Source organism: Notolabrus celidotus, chromosome 13 (assembly GCF_009762535.1).
Source record: "Notolabrus celidotus isolate fNotCel1 chromosome 13, fNotCel1.pri, whole genome shotgun sequence".
Taxonomy (NCBI): domain Eukaryota; kingdom Metazoa; phylum Chordata; class Actinopteri; order Labriformes; family Labridae; genus Notolabrus; species Notolabrus celidotus.
Window position 1 is genome coordinate 10,260,446 of NC_048284.1, and position 25,088 is coordinate 10,285,533.

Sequence of the window (25,088 nt, forward strand, 5' to 3'; positions counted from 1 at the left end):
CTGCGGACACAAACCTGGAGATTCCCTTTGTCCTCTGACCTTGACTCCTCTGATCAAAGCCTTTCCTTCTGTCTCCTCTTTCCCCTCCCTCTTATATCTTTCCCCACTTATCACTTTATCCTTTATTGTCCTTTCAGTTTATGGAGTGTGTACAACTCCTAACAGCTGTATGCTTGTTCTCATCCCACTTTCTCAAGTTCTACCCCCAGATCGATTTCAGTGCTGACTCATGCAGTCTCTTCTTCTACATCCTGAATTAATTAGCTTGATTGACACCTGATTCCTTTTTGAAGCTTTGCTCTGTGCACAACCTAACTACACATTTGTACTGTAAAGATTCACTTCTTTCAGTGACTGTAACGCTTAACCAAAGTCAAAAATATCAAAATAAGTGTTCATTCTGATAAAATCAACTCAACAGTGTTACAAAGTATAAACAAAAGAAGGCACAGAACTAAAATTTGAAATCTGTTTTAAGAGATGATGAAATGAAAATCTTGATAATCCTTAGCCTTTAATGTGGACACAAACAGTATACTCAGTCAGAACAGCCAGTTCCCGGCTGAAGATCAAGGTTGTATTTGAGCTAACAAGGCCCACACTAAATCCATAGTTAAAGGTTACCGCTGTTTGAGAAGCAAAGGTTTGCAGACTACCAATTATTTCACACTGGGAGACGAACTGTGGAGAGATATTTAGTTAACAAAACTACTCAGAAGAGGGTTCCAAATTACCTTGTAGGAATGTTCAGATTATTGAAATAATATAAAAATGTGTGAGAGAAAGTCACATGTAAGAATTCAATGCCAAAAAGGTTACATTTTTTTGGGGTGGGGTGGGGGTGGGGGGGGGGGGGTGCCTTTGTTCGATAGCACCATTGAAGAGAGACAGGAAATGTGGGGAGCAGTGAGTAGGGGAAGACATGTTACAAAAGGCAGTAGCTGGGAGTGGAACCAGCGACCTCTGCGGCATGTGTAAATGGGGCACGAGCTTAAACCGCCGGGCCAATTTTCAAAGAATTAATCAATATTTTAGTATGAGTTCCTAGACAGCAGGAGCACTGCTATTTAACTTGATTCTATTTTTATGTCACTGTTTTGTGCCAAGAGCACCAGGACAAAATCCATTTTGGTGTCAAATCCAGACTCTGAATCTGATGAATGAAAATTTAATCGAACATTATTAGGTGAAAATAAAGACTATCACTTTTCTTCAACATCTGAAAATAGTTGAACTTCTCAGTAGTGAACTATACCGATGTATTTCTCATAGACGTTGTGATGTAATCACTGTTCTTAAACTTTTTGTTTTATTGATTTTTGGTGCCACATGTTTGTGACAATTTTGTTTTTGTTTCCATTATTATTGTTATTGTTATTGTTATTATTATTATTATTATTATTATTATTATTATTATTATTATTATTATTATTATTATTATTTATTTATTTATTTATTTATTTATTTATTTATCTATCTTTAGTTAAATGCTTATTATTGGGGTTTTTTTCCCAGATACTTCATTATGCGTTTAAATTTTGGATTGTTATAGTTGGCTGCTATTTCATTTTTGTTTTATGGATACTGTGTGATTTTTAAATCTTTTTTTTTCATATTTTTATCTTAATATGTGGACCCCAGGAAGACTAGAGACCACACCATGGAAGCTAATGTGGATCCTAATAAAGAATAAAAATAATAAAACTATCCCAAATTAAAAAAAAGACAGCAAAAGTAACTGCTTGCATCAAAATGAGAATCGATTTAAATATTTGTTTGTTTACATGCAGCTCACTACAAAATTTAAGGTATTGCATGAAGTGAAAACTCTTGACCAGGCAGTAGATTAAAGTAGGTCTTGTTTTCTAACTCTAATCTCAAGCAGGTAGTTTGTATTGTTTGTAACAGCGGATCAGTTTTATGCTTTTCATTTGAGTAAACAAACAGGTTGTTGCAGAGGTAAAGGTGAGATGAGATAAAAGCATTTCCAATCCCCTGCCCACACAAACATCCGTAAATCTGAAACCCTCAGTTGACCGAATCCGTTTACATGCTGACTCATCCATGCCACAATCAAATCACAGTTCCCACAGCGGTCAGTGTGTGAAAACAGCTACCCAACATGCAAAGCAATGCCCTCACAGCCACCTCGTGTGCCATCCAGGTTGCCACAATAACAGCAACAACTTCCCACTCTCACTTCTACAAAGCTGCCAGCATGTGACCGCTGCCCTGTCCCAGGCCTGCAGAGGTCAACATGATCCTCTGACCCTGGCATAAACCCGCACAGCCTGAAGGTCAAGCAGTTTTGATTCCTTGTTTTGATGCTGGGAACTCGTACCGAATATATTAAATGATGAGCTTTTTGAGTCTGATAGCTTATTTGTTTGTTTGTTTACACTCTGTAAGGCCTTAATAGCTCATTTGGCAGACTTTTAAAAGGGGTCATTTCTCCATGAAATGTGGATTTTTGCAGCTTTAGTATCATGCACTAACAATAATCCAGTGTGTGCAACCTCTCAAAGCCATAAACAAATAATGGAGGTCAGCTGTTTGGGGTTATGAGTTCTGAAGGGGGCATAACTTGTGTGTTCCTCTTCCTGATGGGTCCATCTCTCCCTGGGCACACAGGACTTCTCCTTTCTCTGTGCCAGCTGTTTCCGGACTTCAATAAAAACATATTTAAAAATCATATTTCACCCAACATCAAAAAATGACCATGCACATCAACTCTGCAGTGCAATCCTGCAAGTGGCCATTCAGCAGTGCACCATACTTTTTACACTGAACTGTTTCTGTCAGAGTATGCAATACTTTTGCACACTTTTTGTATTTATATTTGTACATTTTTCTATAGATAAATATATATTTATATTTATGTCTTCTATTTTATTTTATTATATTTGTATTTAATCAGAGAGATGTCAGACGAAAATTCATTGTACTTGTACAAGGACAATAAAGCTGATTCTAATTCTACTTCCACCAACAGGTAGAAGTTAAAGCCAACATTTAAAAAGCAACTTCAACATGCCCACAAATGGCATATTAGAATGTGTTTGAACAGTGAATGCACGTCTTGTTTATTTATTGATTGATTGATTTTATCATGTCTTTGTTTTCTTAGGGAGGGCCCACTGAGACTGAGGTCTTTTTCTGCAGAGATGCCCTGCAGCAACACAATGAAAATGGAAAATGGTGCTAGGAGAGAGGCAAGTCGGGTCATTTTGTTTAGCCTGGTGCTACAGCGAGACAACCCTGGGTAAGTAGAAGTAAATGGATGGATGGATGGGATCTGGGTTGGGCTGCATGTGTGACAAAAAATAGCCAACTATTTTACCCTTACTTTTTCCTGTCAGACCCCTTGTATAATTTCCAAGAGAAGTCGGAGAAAGCCGATATTCTACTTCTTTTATATCCTATTTTATGCTGCTATCTTGGCCAGGACTCCCTAAAAAGGTGTTGTATCTCATTCCTGGGAAATAGATTAAAAAACAAGAATTAATCAACATAAAAAAAAATTTAAATTCCAACTGCAGCTAACAAAATAACACATGAAGCTCCCCAAAATGTATGAAGATCCCTATTGTGTGCTGTTGCGATAATGTCGTGGCTACTTTCTTTGGATTGTCCTCAGAGACAAGAGTTCAGAATGATTCATGTAAAAGACTTATTTCTTCGGAAAGCTAAAAAGACATAGAGGTGTTCAAACATCCAAAATGACTCACTACACTCTCAATAAACCTGGGACAATGTTTACTTGATATTTTAGCTTGCCTGCAACCCATCCTATTTTTGGCTGAGCTGACCCTGTGCATGTTTATTTTCTTGGCCTGAAATCCATTAACTTCATTAAGATTTCCACTAAGAATGCTGCTCTTACACACTTGCACATTCATGTCTCTCTCTTGATATGTGGTCTGGTCTTTCTCAGATCAGTGGGCGTATTACACACAATTTAAAATCCTTGAAGACTTGTGAAGACCATTTAAAGAAGTCACGCAGCCTGTACGTTTCTCTTTTGTTTCCATGACTGACAGTGGCCACATTTGATTTGTTTCACTCATACTTGATTTCCCCTTTATGCTTCATTGTAGTAATGTCCTAACCTCAATGTTTATTCTTCAAACTCGTTGCACTCAGTGCTAACCACTTTGATTGTTTTTAAACCCACAGCTTACTGTTTGTGGGCAACAGGAAGCAGTCCATACTCTATTTTTGGTCTGAAACCAATATGTGTTTTTGTGCCCACATAACCACTATTACTTCCACCCACTGTTACATGGCTGTGCTGGCATCTCCGTCAATTCAAATTCATTTTAGGAAATTTTGCAAAAATCACTTAAAAGTCTTTTTTTTTTCCTCTGGAAGTTAAACTCCCTGATTTCTCAGAATGGTCACTGATTGTAATGAAAAGAAGGTGAGCTGGAGGAGTCACCTCCAGAGAGACACTGTTGGGGCACAAATTTAATGCAGAACTATGCAAGATACAGAGCTCCTCACTAGAACAAAGATAAAGCAGTAAAGCCAACAAAGAAAGAAATCTAGTTTGATACATATAGCATTCATAAAAAGTCATTCAAATTAATTTAAAAAGTAGGGATTCAGCTACTTTAATGATGCACAGGTCTTATTAACTTCACGCAGAATATTCACATGTGAGCGAAGTATGCACCACTCTTTTACTCACGACAGAACTGCCTACATTTTTAAACGTCTTACATGAACTGGAAAGAACAAACACAGAGGCAGATAGAAGTAAAACTGAAAAAGAAAGACGAAAGAAGAGAAAGGAAACATTTAAAGAAAGACAAACAAAAAGAAAAGAGAAAAGAGTTGAAAAGTTAGATCAAAAAAGTGAGAATTTTTTTTGAAAAATAAAAAGAAAGAAAAGAAAGAAAAAAGAAAGAAGAAAAAAAAGTAGAAAATGTAACAATAAATAAAAGGAAGGAAAAATAAAAAAGGACAGAGAGAAAAAGTCAGATGAAAGAAATAAAAAAGAGGGGGAAATTACAGATTTTTTTTAAGAGTAAAACAAAGTTAGATAGAAAGAAAGAGAGAAAAAGGGTGAATATGTATATAGAGAGCAATAAAGAAAATCTGGGAAATTTACAGAAATTGAAAAAAAACTGAAAAGAAGAAAACCAGGAAAAGGAATATAAAAGAGAAATAGAGAGAAAGAAAAGAAAGAAAAAAACAAGAGTGAAAAAAGTCGAAAATGTAACAATGAAAAAAGAAAGGGAAAATACAAAAGGAGAAAGAGGAAAAGTCAGATGAAAGAAGTAAAAAAAAGAGGGGAAAATTACAGATATTTTTTAAAAAGAGATAAACAAAGTAAATGGAAAGAAAGTGAGAAAAATGGTGAAAATATATTGAGAGAAATAAAGAAAATCAGGGAAAATTACAGAAATTGAAAAAAAACAGAAAAGAAGAAAAGGAGAAAAAGAGAAATAAGAGAAAGAAAGAAAGACAGATTATTGAAAAATATAGAAAAAGAAAGGTTAGGAGAACAAAGGTTGGACATTAGACACAAAAAAATTAGGCAGAAGTACAAACATGTGGAAAAAGCTGAAAAAAGATGTGTCTGTAGCATCCTACATCTTATCCACCCTGAAGGAGCGCTTTCAGGCGTTAAAATTAACAATATAGAAATAATCAATTTTATCCATCATGGTATTCTTTGCTTAATTAAGGCATCAGTACAAATAACTTCAAAACCAGCTTGAGAAGGATTTTAAATACTTAAAAAATCTAACAAATATGATTGTATCTGAACCTCCAGCAAGCTACTGCAATATGTACTGAAACTGCTGTCCATCACAGTTTACACATTAAAGGGAAAACAAGCAAAATTGATGTGAGGTCAGTTTTCAGCCACTGACTCGAACAGTTGGATGTTAAAGCACAAAGACATCTGTTACGTGAATAGTTACTTTTGTGCCCGAGCAGGGAAAAGTGGAGGTTGTGAAACCACCACATCCAGATCCCTGTAATGTTCATTTGTTATGTGCAGTCATTACAAACCGGGGGTTAAAAGCCCAATTTCAGGGGGCAAATTGCTCCTTCAGGTCCCCATAAACCAAATGACAGCAAGATGGGAGACACCGTAGTCACATCTCCTGGCACAATTTGCACCTTTGCAGCCTGTGGAGCACTCATGTAGGTTGGGTCCGAATGTAAAGACTGAAGTCCATTACCCTGCAATGTCAAATGAGCTTCTGAATCAGCCACCAAATGTAATCACTCAAATTGGATTTTAAGAGGTGAGAAATGAACATGTCGTAATTCAGGATGATTATCCAGCCAGGTGTGTTGGTGGTTGTGGTCCAGGACTAGGAAAAAGATTTTTTTCTTGAGAGAAAATTACATGGGTGAAAAAGCTCTTTCAGACACACTCAGCCCCTCTGCCTCCTGGGAGCGCAGGTGCGGAGGGGGAATTAAATCTGGAGGATGTTTTCCAGGTACAAGAGCTAATAAATGGAGCATTGTGTTCCATAGTACTTCTCTAATTGCAACAGGGAGTATATTTGCTTTTTTTTACTTTCTTTTTTCTTCTTGTGGTTTTGCATCTGAGCTGCTGGTGTACGTCATTGTGGAGACACAGCTTGCAGGGATCGGCTACATAAACAAAAGAAGCCCTACGATTAACAGAGCGGCTAATCAACGAAACCATACTGATGTTGTGATTTAGAAGTGTGATGATGCACTTTGCAAAGTGACCGAGCGAAATGTTTTTCTCTGTGTGACTGAAAGACAAATTAACAAGTACAGAAATACTTTGAAGTAGATGCTAGACTCTGACTAAAATATTCTGTCTTATGAATCTATTTAAATAGATCAAGGCTGTCAGGAGATTCATTTTTTTATAATGATTGATTGCTGAATTTCAATTGATAATTGCCTTTAATCACATTTCTAACCACATCTTTATAATTCCAACATTTTGCATTTCAAAACAGTTATCAATGCATGAATTTGTTAATAATTCAAACCTGTGGGGGCGCTGGTGGCCTAGTGGTCTAAGCACCCCACGTTTAGAGGCTGCAGTCCTCGTCGCAGAGGTCGCCGATTCGACTCCCGGCCGGTCGACCATCTGCTCCATATCTTCCCCCACTCTCCACTCCCCACACTTCCTGTCTCTCTTCAGCTGTCCTGTCATTAAAGGCAAAAATGCCCAAAACATAACTTAAAAAAAAAAAAAAGATTCAAGCCTGTGGCGATTTCACCCACAGGTCACACTCCAAAATAGTGCCCTGTCAGCTTTTCTGATGGAGTTGTCCACTGTTATCACTTTAGCTATAGCTGAACCTGTATGCTTCCCTCGGAGGTGGTCGCCCAAACTTGACGCAGTTCTATGATATTTTGACGCCATTTCACACAACATGCATGTTACCTTTGACTTTTCAGCTGAGTCTGGGAGATGTTTAAAGTAATAGTAATAATAATAATTCATAGGATTTATATAGCGCTTTTCTTAATACTCAAAGTTGCTTTACATAAGATAAAATTAATAAGCAGACTAAGGACAGAGGTGAGGCGGGGGTAGAGGTCATGTGTTATATGCTTTTTTGAACAGGTAGGCCTTGAGGTGTTTTTTGAATGATTGGAGTGAATCAGAGTTGCAGATGTGTGGAGGGAGAGAGTTCCTGAGAGCCAGGGCAGCGATGGCAAAGCCTCTGTCCCCCAAGGTGCGGTGCTTGGACTTGGTGATAGGGGACAGGAGATTGGCATCTGATGATCTGAAGAAGAAGAGAACATGAAAGCTCATTTTCCTGTCCTTGACAACTGTTACTTTTATGCTGTATTATCAAATATGTTCTAGCTTTATTATTAGCTTTCAAAGATGTGTTAATCTTACATTTATTGCATTTCCCTAATAATACATAGTAATTTACAAATCCCTATTACAGCAATGTTGCTTATAATGATGATCTCAGTTTAAAAAGAAATGCCACCTCTGCTAAAACCAAAAATATGTATATAGAACCACTACAAATAAGGTAAGTCAAATCCTTTAAACTCGGCAGTCTTGCATCTTACTCCAGTCATTGAGTAGGTATCATTCCAGATGGCACAGGCGCCGGAGCTCACAAGTGTAACTGGACCGAGTCTCCAGCAGACCCCTGATTATACAACAGTGTTAAATTGATTTAGCCTCATCCCTCTTCAAATAGCATTGTTTGTTTTCCTGGCCTCTCTTTGGCCTGGCTGCTTCTTTTGGCTGAAGACTCATGAACTGTTTCCTTTCTGAAGTTGTTGCTAATGAGATCGGGGGGGGGGGGGGGGGGGGGGGGGGGGGGGGGGGGGGGGGGGGGGGAGCTGGGGTCAGAATTCGGCTCTGTTGCTTGAACACCGGACACAGTTCCAGACATCTGCACAGACTTCTGCACCTCTGTAACATGCACTAGTGAATAAAAGGTTAAATAACTCTGACGATGCTGTGCGGATGAAAAATGTGGATGTTTGCAGATGATTCAGATTTGATGAAACCAATAACAAAGGTTATAAATACTTTGAATAAATACAACAAAACATTCAATGTTTTTGTGGACAACATCCAAATGCAGTAATTATGAAACGGTTCAATTTATTTAGATTAAGCACCATTAAGAGAGTAGAATTATAAATATAACACCAATATGAAAGACTAAATCAACTAGTATAATTAATAAGTTAATTAATACATTTAAAGATAGCACGGAACTAAATGTAATGAGATGCTTATAATATTAGTAAAACAATTAGAAATCTACAATCTGAAGGACATTAAGGCATGACCTCTTCTTTAACTTTGTGTTTACTGATATTTCCTTGCACTACTGTGTGCAGTCTATCAGAGTTTAATGACTCTGATTGGCCAGTCCTGATGCTTTTAATATTTTCCTTTAATTATTACTTTTTTGAAGTCACAGATGCTAGTTTGCTGTTACTCTTGAATGCATTTTAAATGTTAGACTTGCTCTGAAATATTGAGGTCTAAAAATCAATCAATCAATCAAGCTTTATTTATATAGCACCTTTCATACAAATCAAATGCAACCCAAAGTGCTTTGCAGTGATTGAAAAACAAGAAAGAAGCAGAAAAAAAAACAATGGAAAGACATATTGGAGGAAAATAATAGTAATAATAAAAATAATAAAACTTCAAATAAAATAGAATAGAGGCTAATGCACACAGACAATACAATGTGTAATTAAGATAAGTTAAAGAATCAAAATTAAGAATACAAATAGTTAAAATAGATTTGAAAGGGTAAGGATAAGAGTTGAAATAAAACTAAAGCTAAAATATCAATAAAACTGTACATAAATAAAATAAATAAATGAATGAACAAATAAATAAGAATATAATAATAATACAATTAAAAAATAAAATTACTAAAATAATAAAGCAACATTTAAATCAATATTACAGTAAAATGAAAGTAATAAAATTGTTACACCAAGAGAGGACAATGTAAGAAACACTAAATGAACGGCTTCCTCAGACACATAGTGTTCTTAAATTCTCTATATCTCCTCGTATATACTGGAGATAATGAAAGTGGTGTTCAATGTTGACAGCAGTCTCAGCTGAGATGCAGGCATCTAACAATAAGTATAATCATAAAGTGTTTTTTGTTTGAGTTAACTTCAATGTGAGAAAAAGAAAAAAATAATGATCCATCCGACTACATCTTTTTACTTGAACATTGTTTGTGATGCTTTAATATATGTTTACTTTGAAGTCTGCAGAGAAAACCTGTCAGAAAATGAGCAGGAACACGTTAAACGTTTGTGTGATTGTGCAATTGGTTTTGAATGAGTCTGCTTAACTCTGACTTTAATCGATTAAGAACGATCAAATCGATTTAAAGCTCCAATTGGTGTTTGATTGTGCTGGGGTGGTGAGAAAACACTCACAGGAAGGTGTGGTTTACTCTGACGTCTTTAAGCGACTCTCCATGAGTAGTGTCAAACTGACGTAATTACAGATAAGACGGAACTCGGGTGATCCCCTTCAAAGTAAAAGCACGCAGTTATCAGTAAAGATCTCTTTATTTAAAGTCTATGGTAAAGATAGGCAGAAAATCTTAGGCTTGACTTTTCACTAAGGATAATCTGACCCTGACACAGTTTATAGGCCAGGCTATACTTGTTCCAAGCATATTGTTCACAGGCTTATAGATTGTATATATCCCTATTAAATTATATAATTTATTTTACTTTATATTAAAGGTTGGGGTGACAGTCTAAATCTTGAGTTCTAAGGAACGTATTGTATTGGGTTTTTTCTTATGGCATCTTTTACTATGCACATTTTTGAGGTGAATAAAACATATTCTCGGCTACATTCACTCAAGCTTTAGTTAAGACGAAATAAGATAAGATGATACTTTATTGATTCCTGGTTGCTGCAGAACCACAGATATAGCAGCAAGAGTAGTACAAGAATAATAGAGCACAAATAAAGAGACAATTTAAATAAAGTAAATAAAATAATGTAAAATACAACAGAAATTTAAAGTATAAACAAATTTTACACATGGTATAAATAGTTGTGATTACACGTAAGGACATGGTGTGATTATGGTTGGTCATGACAGATTTTTATGCAATATATCAATTGTATATATGGCCATGGGTATGTAATAATAATAATAATAATAATAATAATAATAATAATAATAATAATCTTTATTTATAGAGCACTTTTCAAAACAGGGTTACAAAGTGAAACTAAAAGACAATAAAAGAGAAATGTGCAGAAGATGATGAAAAATAATAAAAAAAAGGCAATAACCTGCAGGGAGGTGACAGCAAGAAGAAATGACAGAGGAAGATAAAAAAAAGACAAGAGGTGAACATCATGCAGGCAAAAACATTGGCATCTTTTAATCTATAAGTGCACCTTAGGTCTACTTCCCTCTTACCTCCTCACTTACATTGCACAGAAGAGCTCAGGATCTCATAATCTTCTATCTCAGGATCTCTTATTACTTGGTTCAGAGGGTCAGGACTGAACTTGGAAAAAAGGCCTTCAGGTTTGCTGCCCCCTCGACCTGGAATGCCTTACAAAAGGATCTGAAACTTTGTTGTCAGATAACTTTGAATGCTTTTAAGTGGTCCTTAAATTACTTGGAGGCTGATGCATCTGTCTGTAGATGTTTTCTTTAAATGTTACTCATGTTTTCCTGGACGTATTTGTTGTGTAGCTGTTGTATGCGTCTGCTTTTTGTGTTTATGTCTATTTGTAACTCTGTAACTGTGCTGCTGCCTATCTTGGCCAGGACTCTCTTGGAAAAGAGATTTTTAATCTCAATGAGCATTTCCTGGTTAATTAAGGGTATAAAAAACAAACAAAAAAAAAACATATAACAATGTTGGCATACTAAAAACAACAAAATATAAAAGATTATAACAATTACAAGATCAGAAGCATAGACTGTAAATAAAAATCATCAAAAATCAGAAGTAAGTGCAATTATTTAATATGTCAGTATTAAATACAAAAATAAAAAACAAACATTTTAAAAAAGAAAGCAATTTCTCGTATAGGTCTTACACATAACCCTACAACAAAAGAAAATACGTTTCATGCAAAAGAAAAAAAAAAAAAAAAAAAAAAAAAAAAAAGAGGATTTTTATTTTGAAGGGAGAGACCGGATGTTGTGAATGTCATCCCCTCTACTTAACACAGTTTCTCTGAACCCAGCTGGTCGTTTGCCTCCGAGCTGAGAGCGACACATGAACGCAGTCTGACAGTTAGTGAAGTTTACTCTGTGCTCGGCCTTTCTCCGGCTCCTGACATCTTTACCAAACCTTCAATCTTCACCTTACCAACTCATGACACCTCAGCCGGACTTCACGCTGTCAAAGTGACAACTTTGAGTTCCTGGAAGAAGCGGTAAGAACATTTCAATGTTTTTATGAGGACAACTTCTACGTGTTTGTTGACGTGCAGCTCTGCAGGCGGGACATTAGACTGAAATCCCAACTGACCCCCTGATTTATGGTCCGATATCCAGGCTGCATGCAACAAGTAGCAGGCCTGCAACTACGCATACAACAAGATGCGACTTAAACATGGCATTTTAATTAGATTTATAACAGGTGACAGAATAAAATAAAGGAAGAAATCATTACTCAGACAGTGAGAGTTTATTCAGCACAGTGGGGGTCCTTCAATCATTCCCAGATGTTAACTTCAGTGATCATATTCAGTTTCCAGCACCTCTCAGCAAAAACATGACAGAGGGTTATGTGGGGTTTATCATGCTTTAATCATTAAAAGTGTCTTCCTAGTAATTCAGTGATGCATCCTCAGAAATACCCAAAATGAATAAGTGAGACTCCAGGCCCCTGATGTGTATCTTATTTTTGTGGCTCTCTAATGTGGTTCTAAAAAATCAGGCGCTACCATTTAAACAAGCCTGATGTGAATACCAGCCACTTCAAAAGACACTTATCACTGTGTAAACAAGCATCTGCTATCAGCCAGCTGCTGGGCTGCAGGAAGGCTACCAAGAAGAAGCTGTAAGGTCTTTCATTGTTCCTGTGAATCTGATGGATACCTATAACTTATTATCTGTTTGTTATTTAAACTCTGTTTTAATGTTGTAAGGTGACCTTGAGTGTCAAGAAAGGCGCCTACAAATAAAATGCATTATTATTATTATTATTATTATTATTATTATTATTAGTAGTAGTAGTATCTGTATCATTTTTTTTGGTGAACTACAACACTGTGGTCAAAGATCAGATTATTTTAAAAACATTTTTAGAAATGTTAAAATTGAAAACATGAGCTTTTGTTAAAAACACCCCATGAGCGACTTACCTCTCATTTGAGTTGTTCTATTCTAACACAACTCAATCATCTGTATAAACTACACACTGCTTTCACTGTGAATACTTTCATGTGAACATAACTCTGTTTTATTACATTGTAAAAAATAAAATAATGCATCTCTGCTGATGCTGAAAGACCATTGTTGAAACCTAGTGTTGTAGTGCTCGAGGCCGGTCTCGATGCCGCTTATTTCAGGTCTCGGTCTCATCTCAGAATCGAAAGCATTTTTACTCGGTCTTGTCTCGGTCTCTGACTGGGCGGACTCTGTATTTTATATCAAGACCGGTCGAGACCACCACTGATGCACTCTGTGTCCCTGTCATTACTGTGATAAGAGAAAAAAAGAAACTTAAAGAGTCAATAGAAAGGCAGCAAAGACAAAACCAAACATTGTTTGTTGCTGTAAATAGTTTTCAAAGCAAACTTGAATAAAATAAACAGAAGTCTTTTATTTTGTTAACTCTCATGATGATTTTTCATTGATATATATGGTCTTGGTCTTGTCTCAGTCTTGCCCTGACTCGGTCTCGATCCCTAAATGTCTTGGTCTTGTCTTGGTCTCGGTGCACTCTGGTCTTGGACATGTCTTGGTCTCGGTTAATGTGGTCTTGACTACAACACTGCCATAGTGACCTGTTGAAATGTGAGCTAAATGTCCTCACAGCTGACACAGACAGAAGTGAGAAACATGTGAAACCTGTTAGTTACAACGTTGGACTACTTTTTGGAAACAGAAGCCTTGAGGGACACAAAAATAAAACTGTCAGAGAGGATACTTAAATAAAGTTAAAGAAGAGACGATTTTGCATCAAAGGTAACACTAAGAGAGTTTGGAACCAACTGTTCGGCTATATTTTTTTTATTTCCTTCAATATCAGCTGGCTTAAAATTGCAAAAAAAATAAATCCTGCTTCACACTAAATTTGTTTTTCATTCCATAAAAGCAGAATCAACCCACCCTAATATTTATAACAAGTGTGCTCGGCTCTTAATATTCTGCCAACCTGATTTTATGTACATCAGTGACGTCTGAACATGTCTCTCAAAATATGTGACAGCTTCTCTAGCAGGTCCAAGGCTCAAAAGTGGAGACTGAAACAAATGAAGAAAGTAAAAAATGAAACACCCAAAATGTTAAAAAAATTGGGACTGGAGACCAAAATGTACAAAGCAGTGGAGGGTGCTGGGCCAGTCGAGGAAGATGGCTGTCTAACATGAGTCTGGTTCTGCTCAAGGTTCCTTTAACAGGCAGAATGCCTGTTAAAGGAAGTTTTTCTTCGCTAGTTGTAACTAGCTAAATACGGCAAGGTGCAATGCTCATGGTGGATTAAGATAAGACTGAGTCTTACCCTGTCTTGATGTTGGGTCTTTGTTAATAATTTAACATAGAGTACAGTCTAAACCTGCTATGTTTGTAAAAGCGTCTTGAGATAAAGTTTGTTGTGATTTGGCGCTATATAAATAAAGATTGATTGATGCAGTAGCCACTAGGGTTGCAAAGGGGTGGAACATTTCTGGTAAATTTTGGGAAAGTTTCTGTTAAGTTGGGGAATTTTGGAAATATTCCAAATTGGAAATTATGGGAATTAACTGGGAATTGAATGGAAAGGTATCATTTCCAAGCATAAATATTTGTTTTGTTATAAGCAGACATCCATACAAAATAATACAATTAAAACAGATTTATATGTAAGTATAACTTTATCAAGCGTTAATTATTTTATTGAACAATCAATTTTTTCATTGAAGACCAAAATATGAATGTTGAGTTAAATATTACTCATCCCCCCGACCCAACCCATTTAAAAATTAACAAAAATGCAATCCCAAAAAAGTCCCATTCAACCATAGATTGCATAAATAAGCATTCAACATGCAAATAAAAAGTGCATGTAGGGGGCGTGGTCTCAATAGCCCTGCAGTAAGCAGTGTGCTATGTGCATGTGATTGAGAAATAGCATAGATATTCAACTGTACTTACATGAAATCTGGTTGTTTTTAGTCAGGATTATGCTAAAATATATTTTCCCCAACTTCATTTAAGTTCCATATAAAGAGCCAACCTTCAATTTACTAAATTCCTGGTTTATTCCCGTTTATTCCCATGGAAAGTTTCCTACTTTGGAAATTCACAGAAATTTGCAACCCTAGTTGCCACGCTCCGTCTAAGCTAACTAAGAATGAAAACTAACCCAAAAAGGCTTGTCATCACTGATAAGTCCATAGTATGTAATCAGATATCTGTGATCTAGTTCCTGCACTGCTTACCTCACACTAACCCACTAACTCTAAGTCAACCCTGTCATCTCTCTATTGTGATGGGCATTATTGTGCTCTGAAACAGGAGCCTCTTCTTATTCAGATTCATAATCATTTTGACGCCACACTTCCAATTTATTCCACCGTGGCTGTCTGTTTCTTTGTTCTGGTCTAAATGCTGCTCAAAGTTGTCTCTGCATATTTCTTTTCTTTCAGTCGTTAGCCTTTTATGAGTTTTTGTTCTCCATGTTAAAAAAAATGATGTCTTTTGCAAACCTTTCAGACAATAAAACAAGTATTTTTAAAAGAGGACTTCCTGCTGCAGAAAAGTTAAAAAGACGATTTAGGGAAGTCTATGGAAATCCAAGCTTTTTTTTGAAGGCTGTTCAAAAGTATGATGACGCTGGTGAAGATGAAAAGATAGACTTATGCAATGGTCTGTGTAGTATGAACCAGCACTAGGGTGGTCGTGGCTCAGAGATAGTTAGTTGTTTAATAGGTTTTTTTAATGATTTGATCTCTGGCCTCTCCTGTCCCCATGTTAAGATCCTCCAGCAAGAGACTGAACCCCATGTGTGAATAATTGGATTATATCTCAGAGGACAGCCTAGCACTTTGCATATCATTCTCTGCCATCAGTGCATAAATGTCTGTAAAAGTTAAAGTTACATTCTGTGTGAAGCTCTCGTAATGATCAGAAGACTAGTAGCGTTTTACTGAGGTGCAGTTAAAAAGTAGTTGTTGCTCATGTTAAGTATTAATTGAATTGTCAAACAATTCAGTAAATTGTGTTGTATTTTCTGGCACCAGCCACCTCTCACATCCCCACTCATACTCCCTAACTGTATATAGTAAGTAACAGTGTCTCTCTGGAGCTGTTTCACGTCCGTTTCCGCCCGATTCTTGGGAGGCTGTGAAATATTTGAATGGAGAAGATGACATGGCCTTGAGCTTGTTTTTGTGAAAAGTCATGCTCTGCACGAACACTTCTGTCATGTCATACTCTGCTTTTTTTGGCTTTGACCTGAATAGAATCTTTTTTTGGGGAGGGATACAAATTTAGGGTACACAAGTGTATATGTGCGTGTGTTTGTGAATGCACTGCTGGAGAAGCACGGTCACGTCAGATTTGGCTTTGCCCTTTGTGTAAATGGGCTGATTCATTCCTGTCTTCATGTTGATGTGTGTGCACAGGCTAGACTGATATTTACCCACTGACTAAACGGGTTGGGCCAATAAAACAAGTATTTTTTTTCAGGCTTTTTAAATTTTGCATTCTGATGTTAAAGTCAGAATTCTGAGAAAAAAGTCAAAATTCTGAGTTTATAGAATTCTGAGATTAAAATGTGGATTCTGATTCTATTTTCAGAATTCTGAGAAATTTGCCAGCCAAAAAAGTCAGAAGATTTACTTTGAAATCAGAATTAGAAAGAAAAATATTTTTGTTTAACAGGCCTATCCTCCAAACATTTTTTTTTCTCTGGCCCCAATCCTCTTCTATATGTTCACATTTAGTTGATTATCAGTTAAATGTCTTCACCATAGACTTTATAAAATATGGACGTAGGATCCGTGACATCACCCATCTGTTTCTGAAGAGCTGTTTTGAGGCCAATTGTCGGCGGCAGCCATATTGCTGCCATCAAGGGATTTTGACGTAGAGGCGGGCTTTGAGCCTCCTAGCCAACAGCTACAGTGTCACTGTCAATCAAGTCAGCTGTGCCTCTCATTGGAAGACTCGTAATCTAAATATCTTCAAAATTACAGCGTTATGAAAAAATTCACCTCCCGTACAGTGTGTGCCGATCAAGAAATGAGCTATCCAGACAACACTTGTCTTTTGTACCAGGCTGTAAACCTGTTTATTTCTGCTGTAAAGATCGTCTTTTTTGAATTGGTGTGTATGTGGTTTCCGGTACTTCCGGAGCCAGCCTCAAGCGGATCCTTGATGAACTGCAGTTTTTAGCACTTCCGCATTGGACTCATATTTTTAGACCGGAGGTTGGCGCTTGGTCTTCACCCTTGCTGTTCGGCACTAGAATGACTAGTTGGCTAAACAAGTTATTAGAATTTGTATTATTCTTGCTTGTCTTTTTCTCTATTCTTGATCTTTCGACTAAAAATAAGGAATAGCGTTACTTTAAGAAGCTAACTTGGATGCTCTGGACTTCAGTGGACCACAGAATCCCAAAGTAACTGTGAGATAACTAGCACATTAAGTACATTTTGTCACATACACACAAAAGGAAAGGGTTAACTTTTTTTTCCTGCCATTGAAATTTGTTTGAATAACTTCTGTCTACTGGTAGTGTCCTGGGGGGGTTTGTAGACACGTGTTGTAAGCCAGCACATTTGGGGTCAAGTAAGTTTAACTTTTGCTGTGCAGCCAGATGGGCCAGAATCAATGTACAGTAGAGTTCAACAGTGTTTTCTACAGCTGTCAGGAAGAGAACAGTCGTGTAATGTGTTGGGTAGACGGGCCTTGCTCTGTGCAGTGTTGAACTTGTGCGTTTGTTGTGACAGCACTGAAAGGCAGTAATAGTTAGAGACCGCAGGGGACATGAAGCTGCTTATTGAGGTCACTGAGTAACATTTACAAGTTGTTGGGGTGCACTTCTGCAAGGCATTTAACCCACAGCCAAACCACCCACTGCTTCACCTTAAAACTCCTAGCTTTGCTAAATGATCCTAGCTTTGCTGTGTATTATTCTAGGATTTTTGTTGGTGTGAGCTAGTATTAAAGGCGGCAGGATGAGCAGCATTGCAATGAAGCTGGGAGGATTTCTCTCACAATAAGCTGCCAGCTGGTGGATAGTGTGGCAGTGAGGAGGTTTGAAGGCAAGGTCGAGTCTTCAAAGAAATCAAAAACTCTTCCACATCTGCTTTTAGCCCCAAATGGTAACTGGAGTAGAACAATCTTTTTTCTTTTCTATTAAAATGACTAATTTGTTTAAGGAGTCAGTTCATCTAGTAGAGGTACAAGGTCATTTGAAACTTAGTGAAACTTAACACCAACTTTTTGCTGCAAGCTTTTTATGCTTTCAATAACGTGTAATCTGCAGATGTTATGAAATATCATCCCATAAAGAGTTATTATTAATGTTATTACTGATAGTAGGCTCAAGTTTCGCTGACCCAATGTAATACTTTCGGTCATTTATTATCGGAGTAACCCAAGCAGAAACAGATGAGCTGGCAAGCTGTGTAATTAAACTTCAAACAAAAAAATACTTCAAACCCTTTCATTTCCTGGCATTTCATCAGTGTGGATGTCAGATACATATTGATAAACCACCGAAAAGACAGAGGCTGAGCCATCCTCCCACTGCCAAGACACACTCTGATTAATCAGCCAGAAATGGATCATTTGTCAAATAAAATGGTAAGAAGCCCAAATATTAAGCAGAGGTTGCTTTAACAGCTGAATTGTGGGTTTTGTTTGAAGGATACTGTGTCTGAATCATGATTAATGACTGTCAACATGTGTATTTTGTAGCCCTGCTAGCTACTGATATAGTAGTTGAGCTCGGCCTGCAGTAACGTTGATTGTTGTGAGGTATGGACCCACTGGCCACGACCAGTCCCCAAGACTTATGCCATTCACCTCCGCTGGTCGCCTGCTGTCTCAAATTGAGGAGTCTTTTTAATTGAACCAGCACTCCACAAGGTTTATTTACTCAATAAAATACCACTAAATGCATGATTATCACCTAATAAGAGAGAAGCTGTGAAAAAGTGGTGCAGCTAGCCTGATCCACATCACTATATATTTCAATATGCCCTAACAGAGAAAAGCAGCCCTTTGCTTCTCGGAGCAGCAATTACCATAACGCAATAATACGCCTCTTTCAGCATTTTTTTTCTTTTTTTTTCTTTTTTCTTTGGAACCACATGAGTTCACAATTGTAGAAATTACATGTGTTACTTGTCATCTATAGTGATCCACCTTGTTTTTTAATGTTATAAGACAGAACTCAATAAAAGAGACCAATGACAGAACGTGGCTATCAGCATTTTATATTCTGGTACATTGGTCGCACCAGGGTTTAGAATGCAGCCCACACTCTAAACAAAAACAATTACAAGTTTTTAAAATTGGGAAGCCATGGGGACTGACTTCAGGCACACTAGCTTGGGTTAAGCAATTATTTAAAAAGCCTTTAATTGTTCAGGGCATAAAGTATAAAAGCAGTAATTAGGAATAAGAAATGGCAACCGGTTTTGACCCGCACAGAGTCTTCATCGGGCTGTGGTGAAAAAGTGTCTCTTGGCTACCAAATTTTTGGTTTCTAATTTTCTGGTGCTAAAGTTTCATGGTCCCCAATCAATATATTTTTTTTCTTATACGTACAGTCAAGTTTTGCATTTTTCTCTTGACGGTTGCCTTTGAGCTTTGCACCCTGAGCATGACATCAGAGAGAAACGTCCACAGAGTAAATGTGAATACAGTTTAAAAGGCAAACAGTTGCTCTAGCAGCGGTGGAGCAATATCAATGTCCCTTTGTATTTGTGTGTCAAAGGTATGAAGATTGCCTGATTATTAAAACTAGCAGCCGACCAATATCAGCTTTTCATTCATTTGCCAATATATAATGCAGATATCTTGTTGTTGTTTTTTGTATTTGATAGAAAACAACAAATCTCCTAAATCAGAAGCAACCTTCAATTTAAATTTGATGCCAATCAAGTTCTGTAAACGTGGCTATTATTGGGACTAAATTGGGCATGCGTAAAAACATTTTTTTCAATATTGTTTTTATTCTTTTCATTTTGAGTACAAAACACTCACAAAACAACTTTTAACTTCCCTTTAACCTCCCACCCCCTACATCTCTTCGTTTAAGACAGAGTATACATAGATAAAGTAAGAAAAACGAGCAAAAGAAGAAGAAGAAAAAAAAGCATATGCCAAAAAGAGATGTGTTCATACAACTGCAAATTCCATATGAGTATCTTTTAAAAATAATGTTTATAGAGGGATAAGCAGCCCATAAACTTCACTTTATAGTTAAAAAGAAGACTAGATAAATAAAAAATAATAATAGCAAAGTAAGAAAAGTCTATATACATATACATAAAAAACAGGGCTATTATTGGGACTAGATTGGGCATGCGTAATATTTGTCAGGCTAACTATTCAAAATATGCTTGAATGAACAACATGAATAAGTACGACAGCAGATATTGAGCCATTTATGATCACTGTGACCTGTTGGTTTGTTTTTTTAATGGCCTGGACTGTTGAATCTGATGGTCTGTTTTTGACACTAGAGTTTAGTGCGGGCCATGAATGATTTATTTTCATCAGGAGAGGTTCATTATTGTAATAGATTACAATACGGTCATAATTGAACAGGGCTTCAAAACTTTGGAAAATAAAATAAAATACTCAGCTGAAATGTATTTTTTCTTACCAGGTCTGCAACTGACAACTATTTTGATTGTTGTATTTTACTGGCTAGTCAAGTATTAAAGATGTTTTCCTGGCTCAAAATGAGGCTGAAGTCATACCTTCTTTGCCGTGTGCACACATGATTAGGAATTTTAATCATGGTTTAATCGAAGGAAGGACAAGCCCACATTAATCTCACAACCAGAGGCGTCATTCTTAAAGTTTCCAAAGATAAAAAAGAAAGCAGTTGCGAGAAATATTGCAGGAGATCCCAAGAGTCTGCTGCACTAATGTTCAAAGCAGTCCTTTTATCTTCAGTCTTGTCCTGAGGTACCTGAAGAACCAGCCAGTCACTGGAGTGAGTTAAAGTAGACCAGGATACCGGTGCAGCATAGATTTGATGTATGATGGTCATTTTCCGAGTGGGGCTTCATAAATATAAGCAACAATGATTATCGGTCAGAGATCCAATCAGTCTAATTATGGTGGATACAGTGGTGAGTATAATCGCTTACACCGCTAATGCATCTCAGGCCTGAAAGTCAACCCAAAGAAAATGTGATGGAATGTTGTTGACATAAAAATTAATGTTCAACACGCTGCAATTGTTCCTTTTATGCTTTCACAGTTGTTAGTTGATTTCTCCATGTACCTCTTACTTTGAGACAATAAAAAGAAAAAAAAAAACACTTCTGTCACATCCAAAAGAACAAACAGTGACCAGTATTCGTTTTGTCTTTGTGAGTTTAATTACAGTTTCAGCAATGTTCATTTTACGCTTACAGCACAAGACTCCAGCGACTCCCACGGATTATTGAGTTTTGTTGGCGAGCCGAACCCGACCCTCTTTCAGCCAGTCGGCAAGATTAATGAACCCTTTTCTCTCAGGATAAATAACGACTTCCAGAACTGAGCTTAATGCCAGAAAGGTGGAGACAATGTGTACCAACTTTGACTGAAGACACACTCCTGCCACTCGGGAGTAATTAACTCTGCTGATTTTACTGTATCAGATGCTGAAAAATAAACTAACATGTCCTTAGATTGTACCGGGTTTATATGTGTGTGTGTGTAGATTGATTCAACAGCTGTCTCTGTCTACAGGACATTATAAATCCTGTGTTCCCATTCACTTGTCATTTTTCAGACAGTGTGTCCTCAAAAGGAGGTGAAATTCCTTCTTATGTGAAAAATATGTATCCCTTTTTAAAGCCTGGGTTATCACGATTGATTGTAATAGTCCTCAATCTTTCTTTAAAGTTATATTTTTGGGGCTTTTTGCCTTTTATTTGATAGGATAGCTGAAGAGAGACAGGAAATGTGGGGAGTAGAGAGCGGGGGAAGACATGCTGGAAATGGTCGACTGGCCGGGAATCGAACCGGCGACCCCTGCGATGAGGACTGTAGTCTCTGTATGTAAGGCGCTTAGACCGCTAGGCCACCAGCGCCCTGTCCTCAATCTTTCTAAGTCCATATCATAAATATTGGATGAAGTTTAAACTCATCTTTTAATGTTATATCATCATAAGGCCCCAATAATGCCAGGCCACTGTGCCAAGGAATAACTATTAAATTGCTCACAGCTTTAATCCATTCTTTACACCCAAAGAAAGCCAAATGATGACTCCTGTGTTTCTCTTTGTTTCCAGGTGAAAAGGCTTACTACTCGTACGACTCCATGTGCTCCCACTTCATGATGTGAGACTCATGGCCGGACTGAAACTCAGCACTGAACATCCTCCCTCCTGCAGGGTACACGGACTGCATTCCTGTGTTTCCACTGTCCTTTGGATCATGTAATACACCCCAACACTGGCATTTCACTGTGAGCACAGCGAGATCAAATCCAGCTACAGGTCTGACTGAATTATCCACCAGCCTGGGAATTTACAATGTGAGCTCATTAGTGACATTTAGCTACCCTGGTTTGTGTAGGTAGATCTGCTGGCCTGTGCTTGTATTCTATTTTAAGGTCATTACTCACAGATGACGATAATTCCACAGTGAACTTGACAAAATGGCTCAATCCTAGGTTATATTCTTTGCCGACGATGTTGTAATTTACCCTGTGTTGTTGCAATGGCCGTTGCCACCCCTCTGGAGAAGGATCAGCCTCTCCTCCAGCTCCAAAAAGTGGACTCTAGTCGAGTTGGAAGTTGCGTCCTCTCCCCCATCCTGTCCTCCCCCACAGAAACAAACCAGCCTATCTGCATCCCCTCCCCTTACAATGATCTCGGCCATGACTTTACCACCATACCTTTCTACAGTCCAACTATCTTCAGTTATGCTGCTCCGGGTATATCAGACTGCCCCTCCGTCCATGGGTCAATAAGCCCGTCCATATTCTGGCCCAGCCATGGCCACGTTGGGGCCCCCATACCCCTACACCACACCCAGGCTCGGTCTCAGCACGGACAGCCGATTCAGTCCCCATCTCAATGGGTGGAGCTGTCGCAGATAGACACCGTCTTATCAACCAGGTAGGATTGTGCATCACTTGTTGAGTGTGGTGGACTGATGTCTGATTTTGTTACAATTGTGTCAATCTGTTAATTAGTTTTACAATTAAATGAATAGATGTTTAGTTAGGTTGAAAAATGTTCTGTTAAACAACAACTTTACTAACCTCCTATAATCAACTTACTGATTATATGTCTTTAGGGTTGCAAAGGGGTGGAAAATTTCCAGTAAATTTCCTTGGGAAGTTAAGTTGGGGAATTTTGGAAATATTCTAAATTGGAATTTATGGGAATTTATGGGAATTAACTGGGAATTTAATGGAAAGGTATCATATCCAAGCATAGATATTTGTTTTGTTATAAGCAGACATCCATCCAAAATAATACAATTAAAACAGATTTATTTGTAAGTAGAACTTTATCAAGTGTTAAATATTTTATTGAACAATCAATTCTTTCATTGAAGAACAAAATATGAATGTTGAGTTAAGTATTACTCATCCCTCCGACCCAACCCATTCAAAAATTAACAAAAATGCAATCCCAACAAAGTCCCATTCAAAATGTTAAATGAAAGGAGCCGCTCTCCCTCCAAAAAAGTCCAATTCAACATGCAAATAAAAAGTACATGTAGGGGGCGTGGTCCCAATAGCCCTGCAGTAAGCAGTGTGCTATGTGCATGTAATTGAAGAATAGCATAGATATTCAACTGTACTTGCATGAAATCTGTTTGTTTTAGACAGGATTATAGTAAAATATATTTTACCCAACTTTATTTAAGTTCCCTATTAAGAGCCAACCTTCAATTTAGTAAATTCCTGGTTTATTCCCATTAATTCCCATGGAAGGCTTCCAACTTTGAAAATTCCTGGAATTTTGCAACCCTAGATGTCTTACAGCTCCAGTTAGTAGTAATGATAGTATTTCTTGAAACCCCAAATTCTTATTATTGAATTTATCACCATTGGTCATCAGAAAAAATATGTTGAAATGCAATTTGTGTGTGAGTATATTGTTGTTGTAGTAACATAACGGTCCTGTAAGGAGATTCTAACTGGTTATGGAACAGGCCTAAATTACTATTGATGCCTCTCACATGTCAACAACAAAAACAGCAAGGACTGTTTTGTTCATAAGGGGCACAAAATTCAACAAAAAAACCCAAAGTTCATCACAGGAGCTTTAACTTAACCTGATTTGGGTTTATCAATACACATATTTGGGCCGTATGACTTATTTCTGTCTTGGGATAAAATGATGACCACATTTTTTTTTCTTGTTAGTAAAAGTGTGAGGAGGCGTTCTCAGGAAAACGAGGACGAGGTGGTGTCATCCGGTGGGAAGGCAGACCTCCACTACTGTGCTGTGTGTCACGATTACGCCTCAGGATACCACTACGGCGTCTGGTCGTGTGAGGGTTGTAAAGCCTTCTTCAAGAGGAGCATCCAAAGTGAGACTCAAGAACGTACTGTATCTTTGCATGTATGATAAAATGAATACCAAGAGCACCAGTGAAGCTCTTTGTTCACTTCTTTTGGGTGAAATGTCAGACAGGGTCATTTAAAACCCTCTTGCTGCTTTTATTCAAATGAGTCATTTACTGTCTGAGATTTCTACTTGTTACAAAACTGTTAACTGTTTATTTCGGCGTTTCAACATGGGTATCAATGGGGTCTCCTTGGCTTTTGGAGCCAGCCTCAAGTGGACACTCAAGGAACTGCAGTTTTGGCACATTTTTTTAATACAGAATTTGCCACTTGGAAACAAAACGGCAATGTTGGTCCACCACAGTGGTCCAGCCAATATTGATGTAAGTGGAAAATATTCTAATAGATTTTGTTTGGATATCTATGGTCCATGGAGGATAAATCCTTTTGACATTGGTTATTCCTTAAAATTATAATTTGTATAAAATGTCAATAAAGTCTAGATGGATGCCACGACATTTGAACCGCCATTATGATAAGGTCAACGTTTGAGTTAAGCAGACACACCATTTGTAAGAACAAAACTAAGACATTCTTATAAACAGTATCTGTACTTTATTCAATTAATATGTAGCTATATCTTATTCTCATATGAGCTCTTCCTACTACCGCTCTCCTGTGCTGTGATTGGCTCGTGCTACTATTTTATGAATGGATTG

At 37.4% G+C, this 25,088-nt stretch overlaps 1 protein-coding gene across 2 annotated transcripts in view; it reads left to right on the forward strand.

Moving 5' to 3' along the window:
- The window catches only part of esr2a (estrogen receptor 2a), a 57,113-nt gene that overhangs the window by 11,366 nt on the left and 20,659 nt on the right, over positions 1 to 25,088 (forward strand). The window contains exons 2-4 of one of the 2 annotated variants that reach the window (XM_034699053.1): positions 3,128 to 3,262; positions 22,133 to 22,963; positions 24,226 to 24,392. In XM_034699053.1, coding sequence (XP_034554944.1) covers positions 22,563 to 22,963; positions 24,226 to 24,392 — 568 coding nt within the window. In that variant the 5' untranslated portion in view covers positions 3,128 to 3,262; positions 22,133 to 22,562. Of the gene's footprint in view, positions 1 to 3,127; positions 3,263 to 11,695; positions 11,888 to 22,132; positions 22,964 to 24,225; positions 24,393 to 25,088 lie in introns of those variants that run through there. The other variant, XM_034699052.1, reaches the window with a different exon arrangement.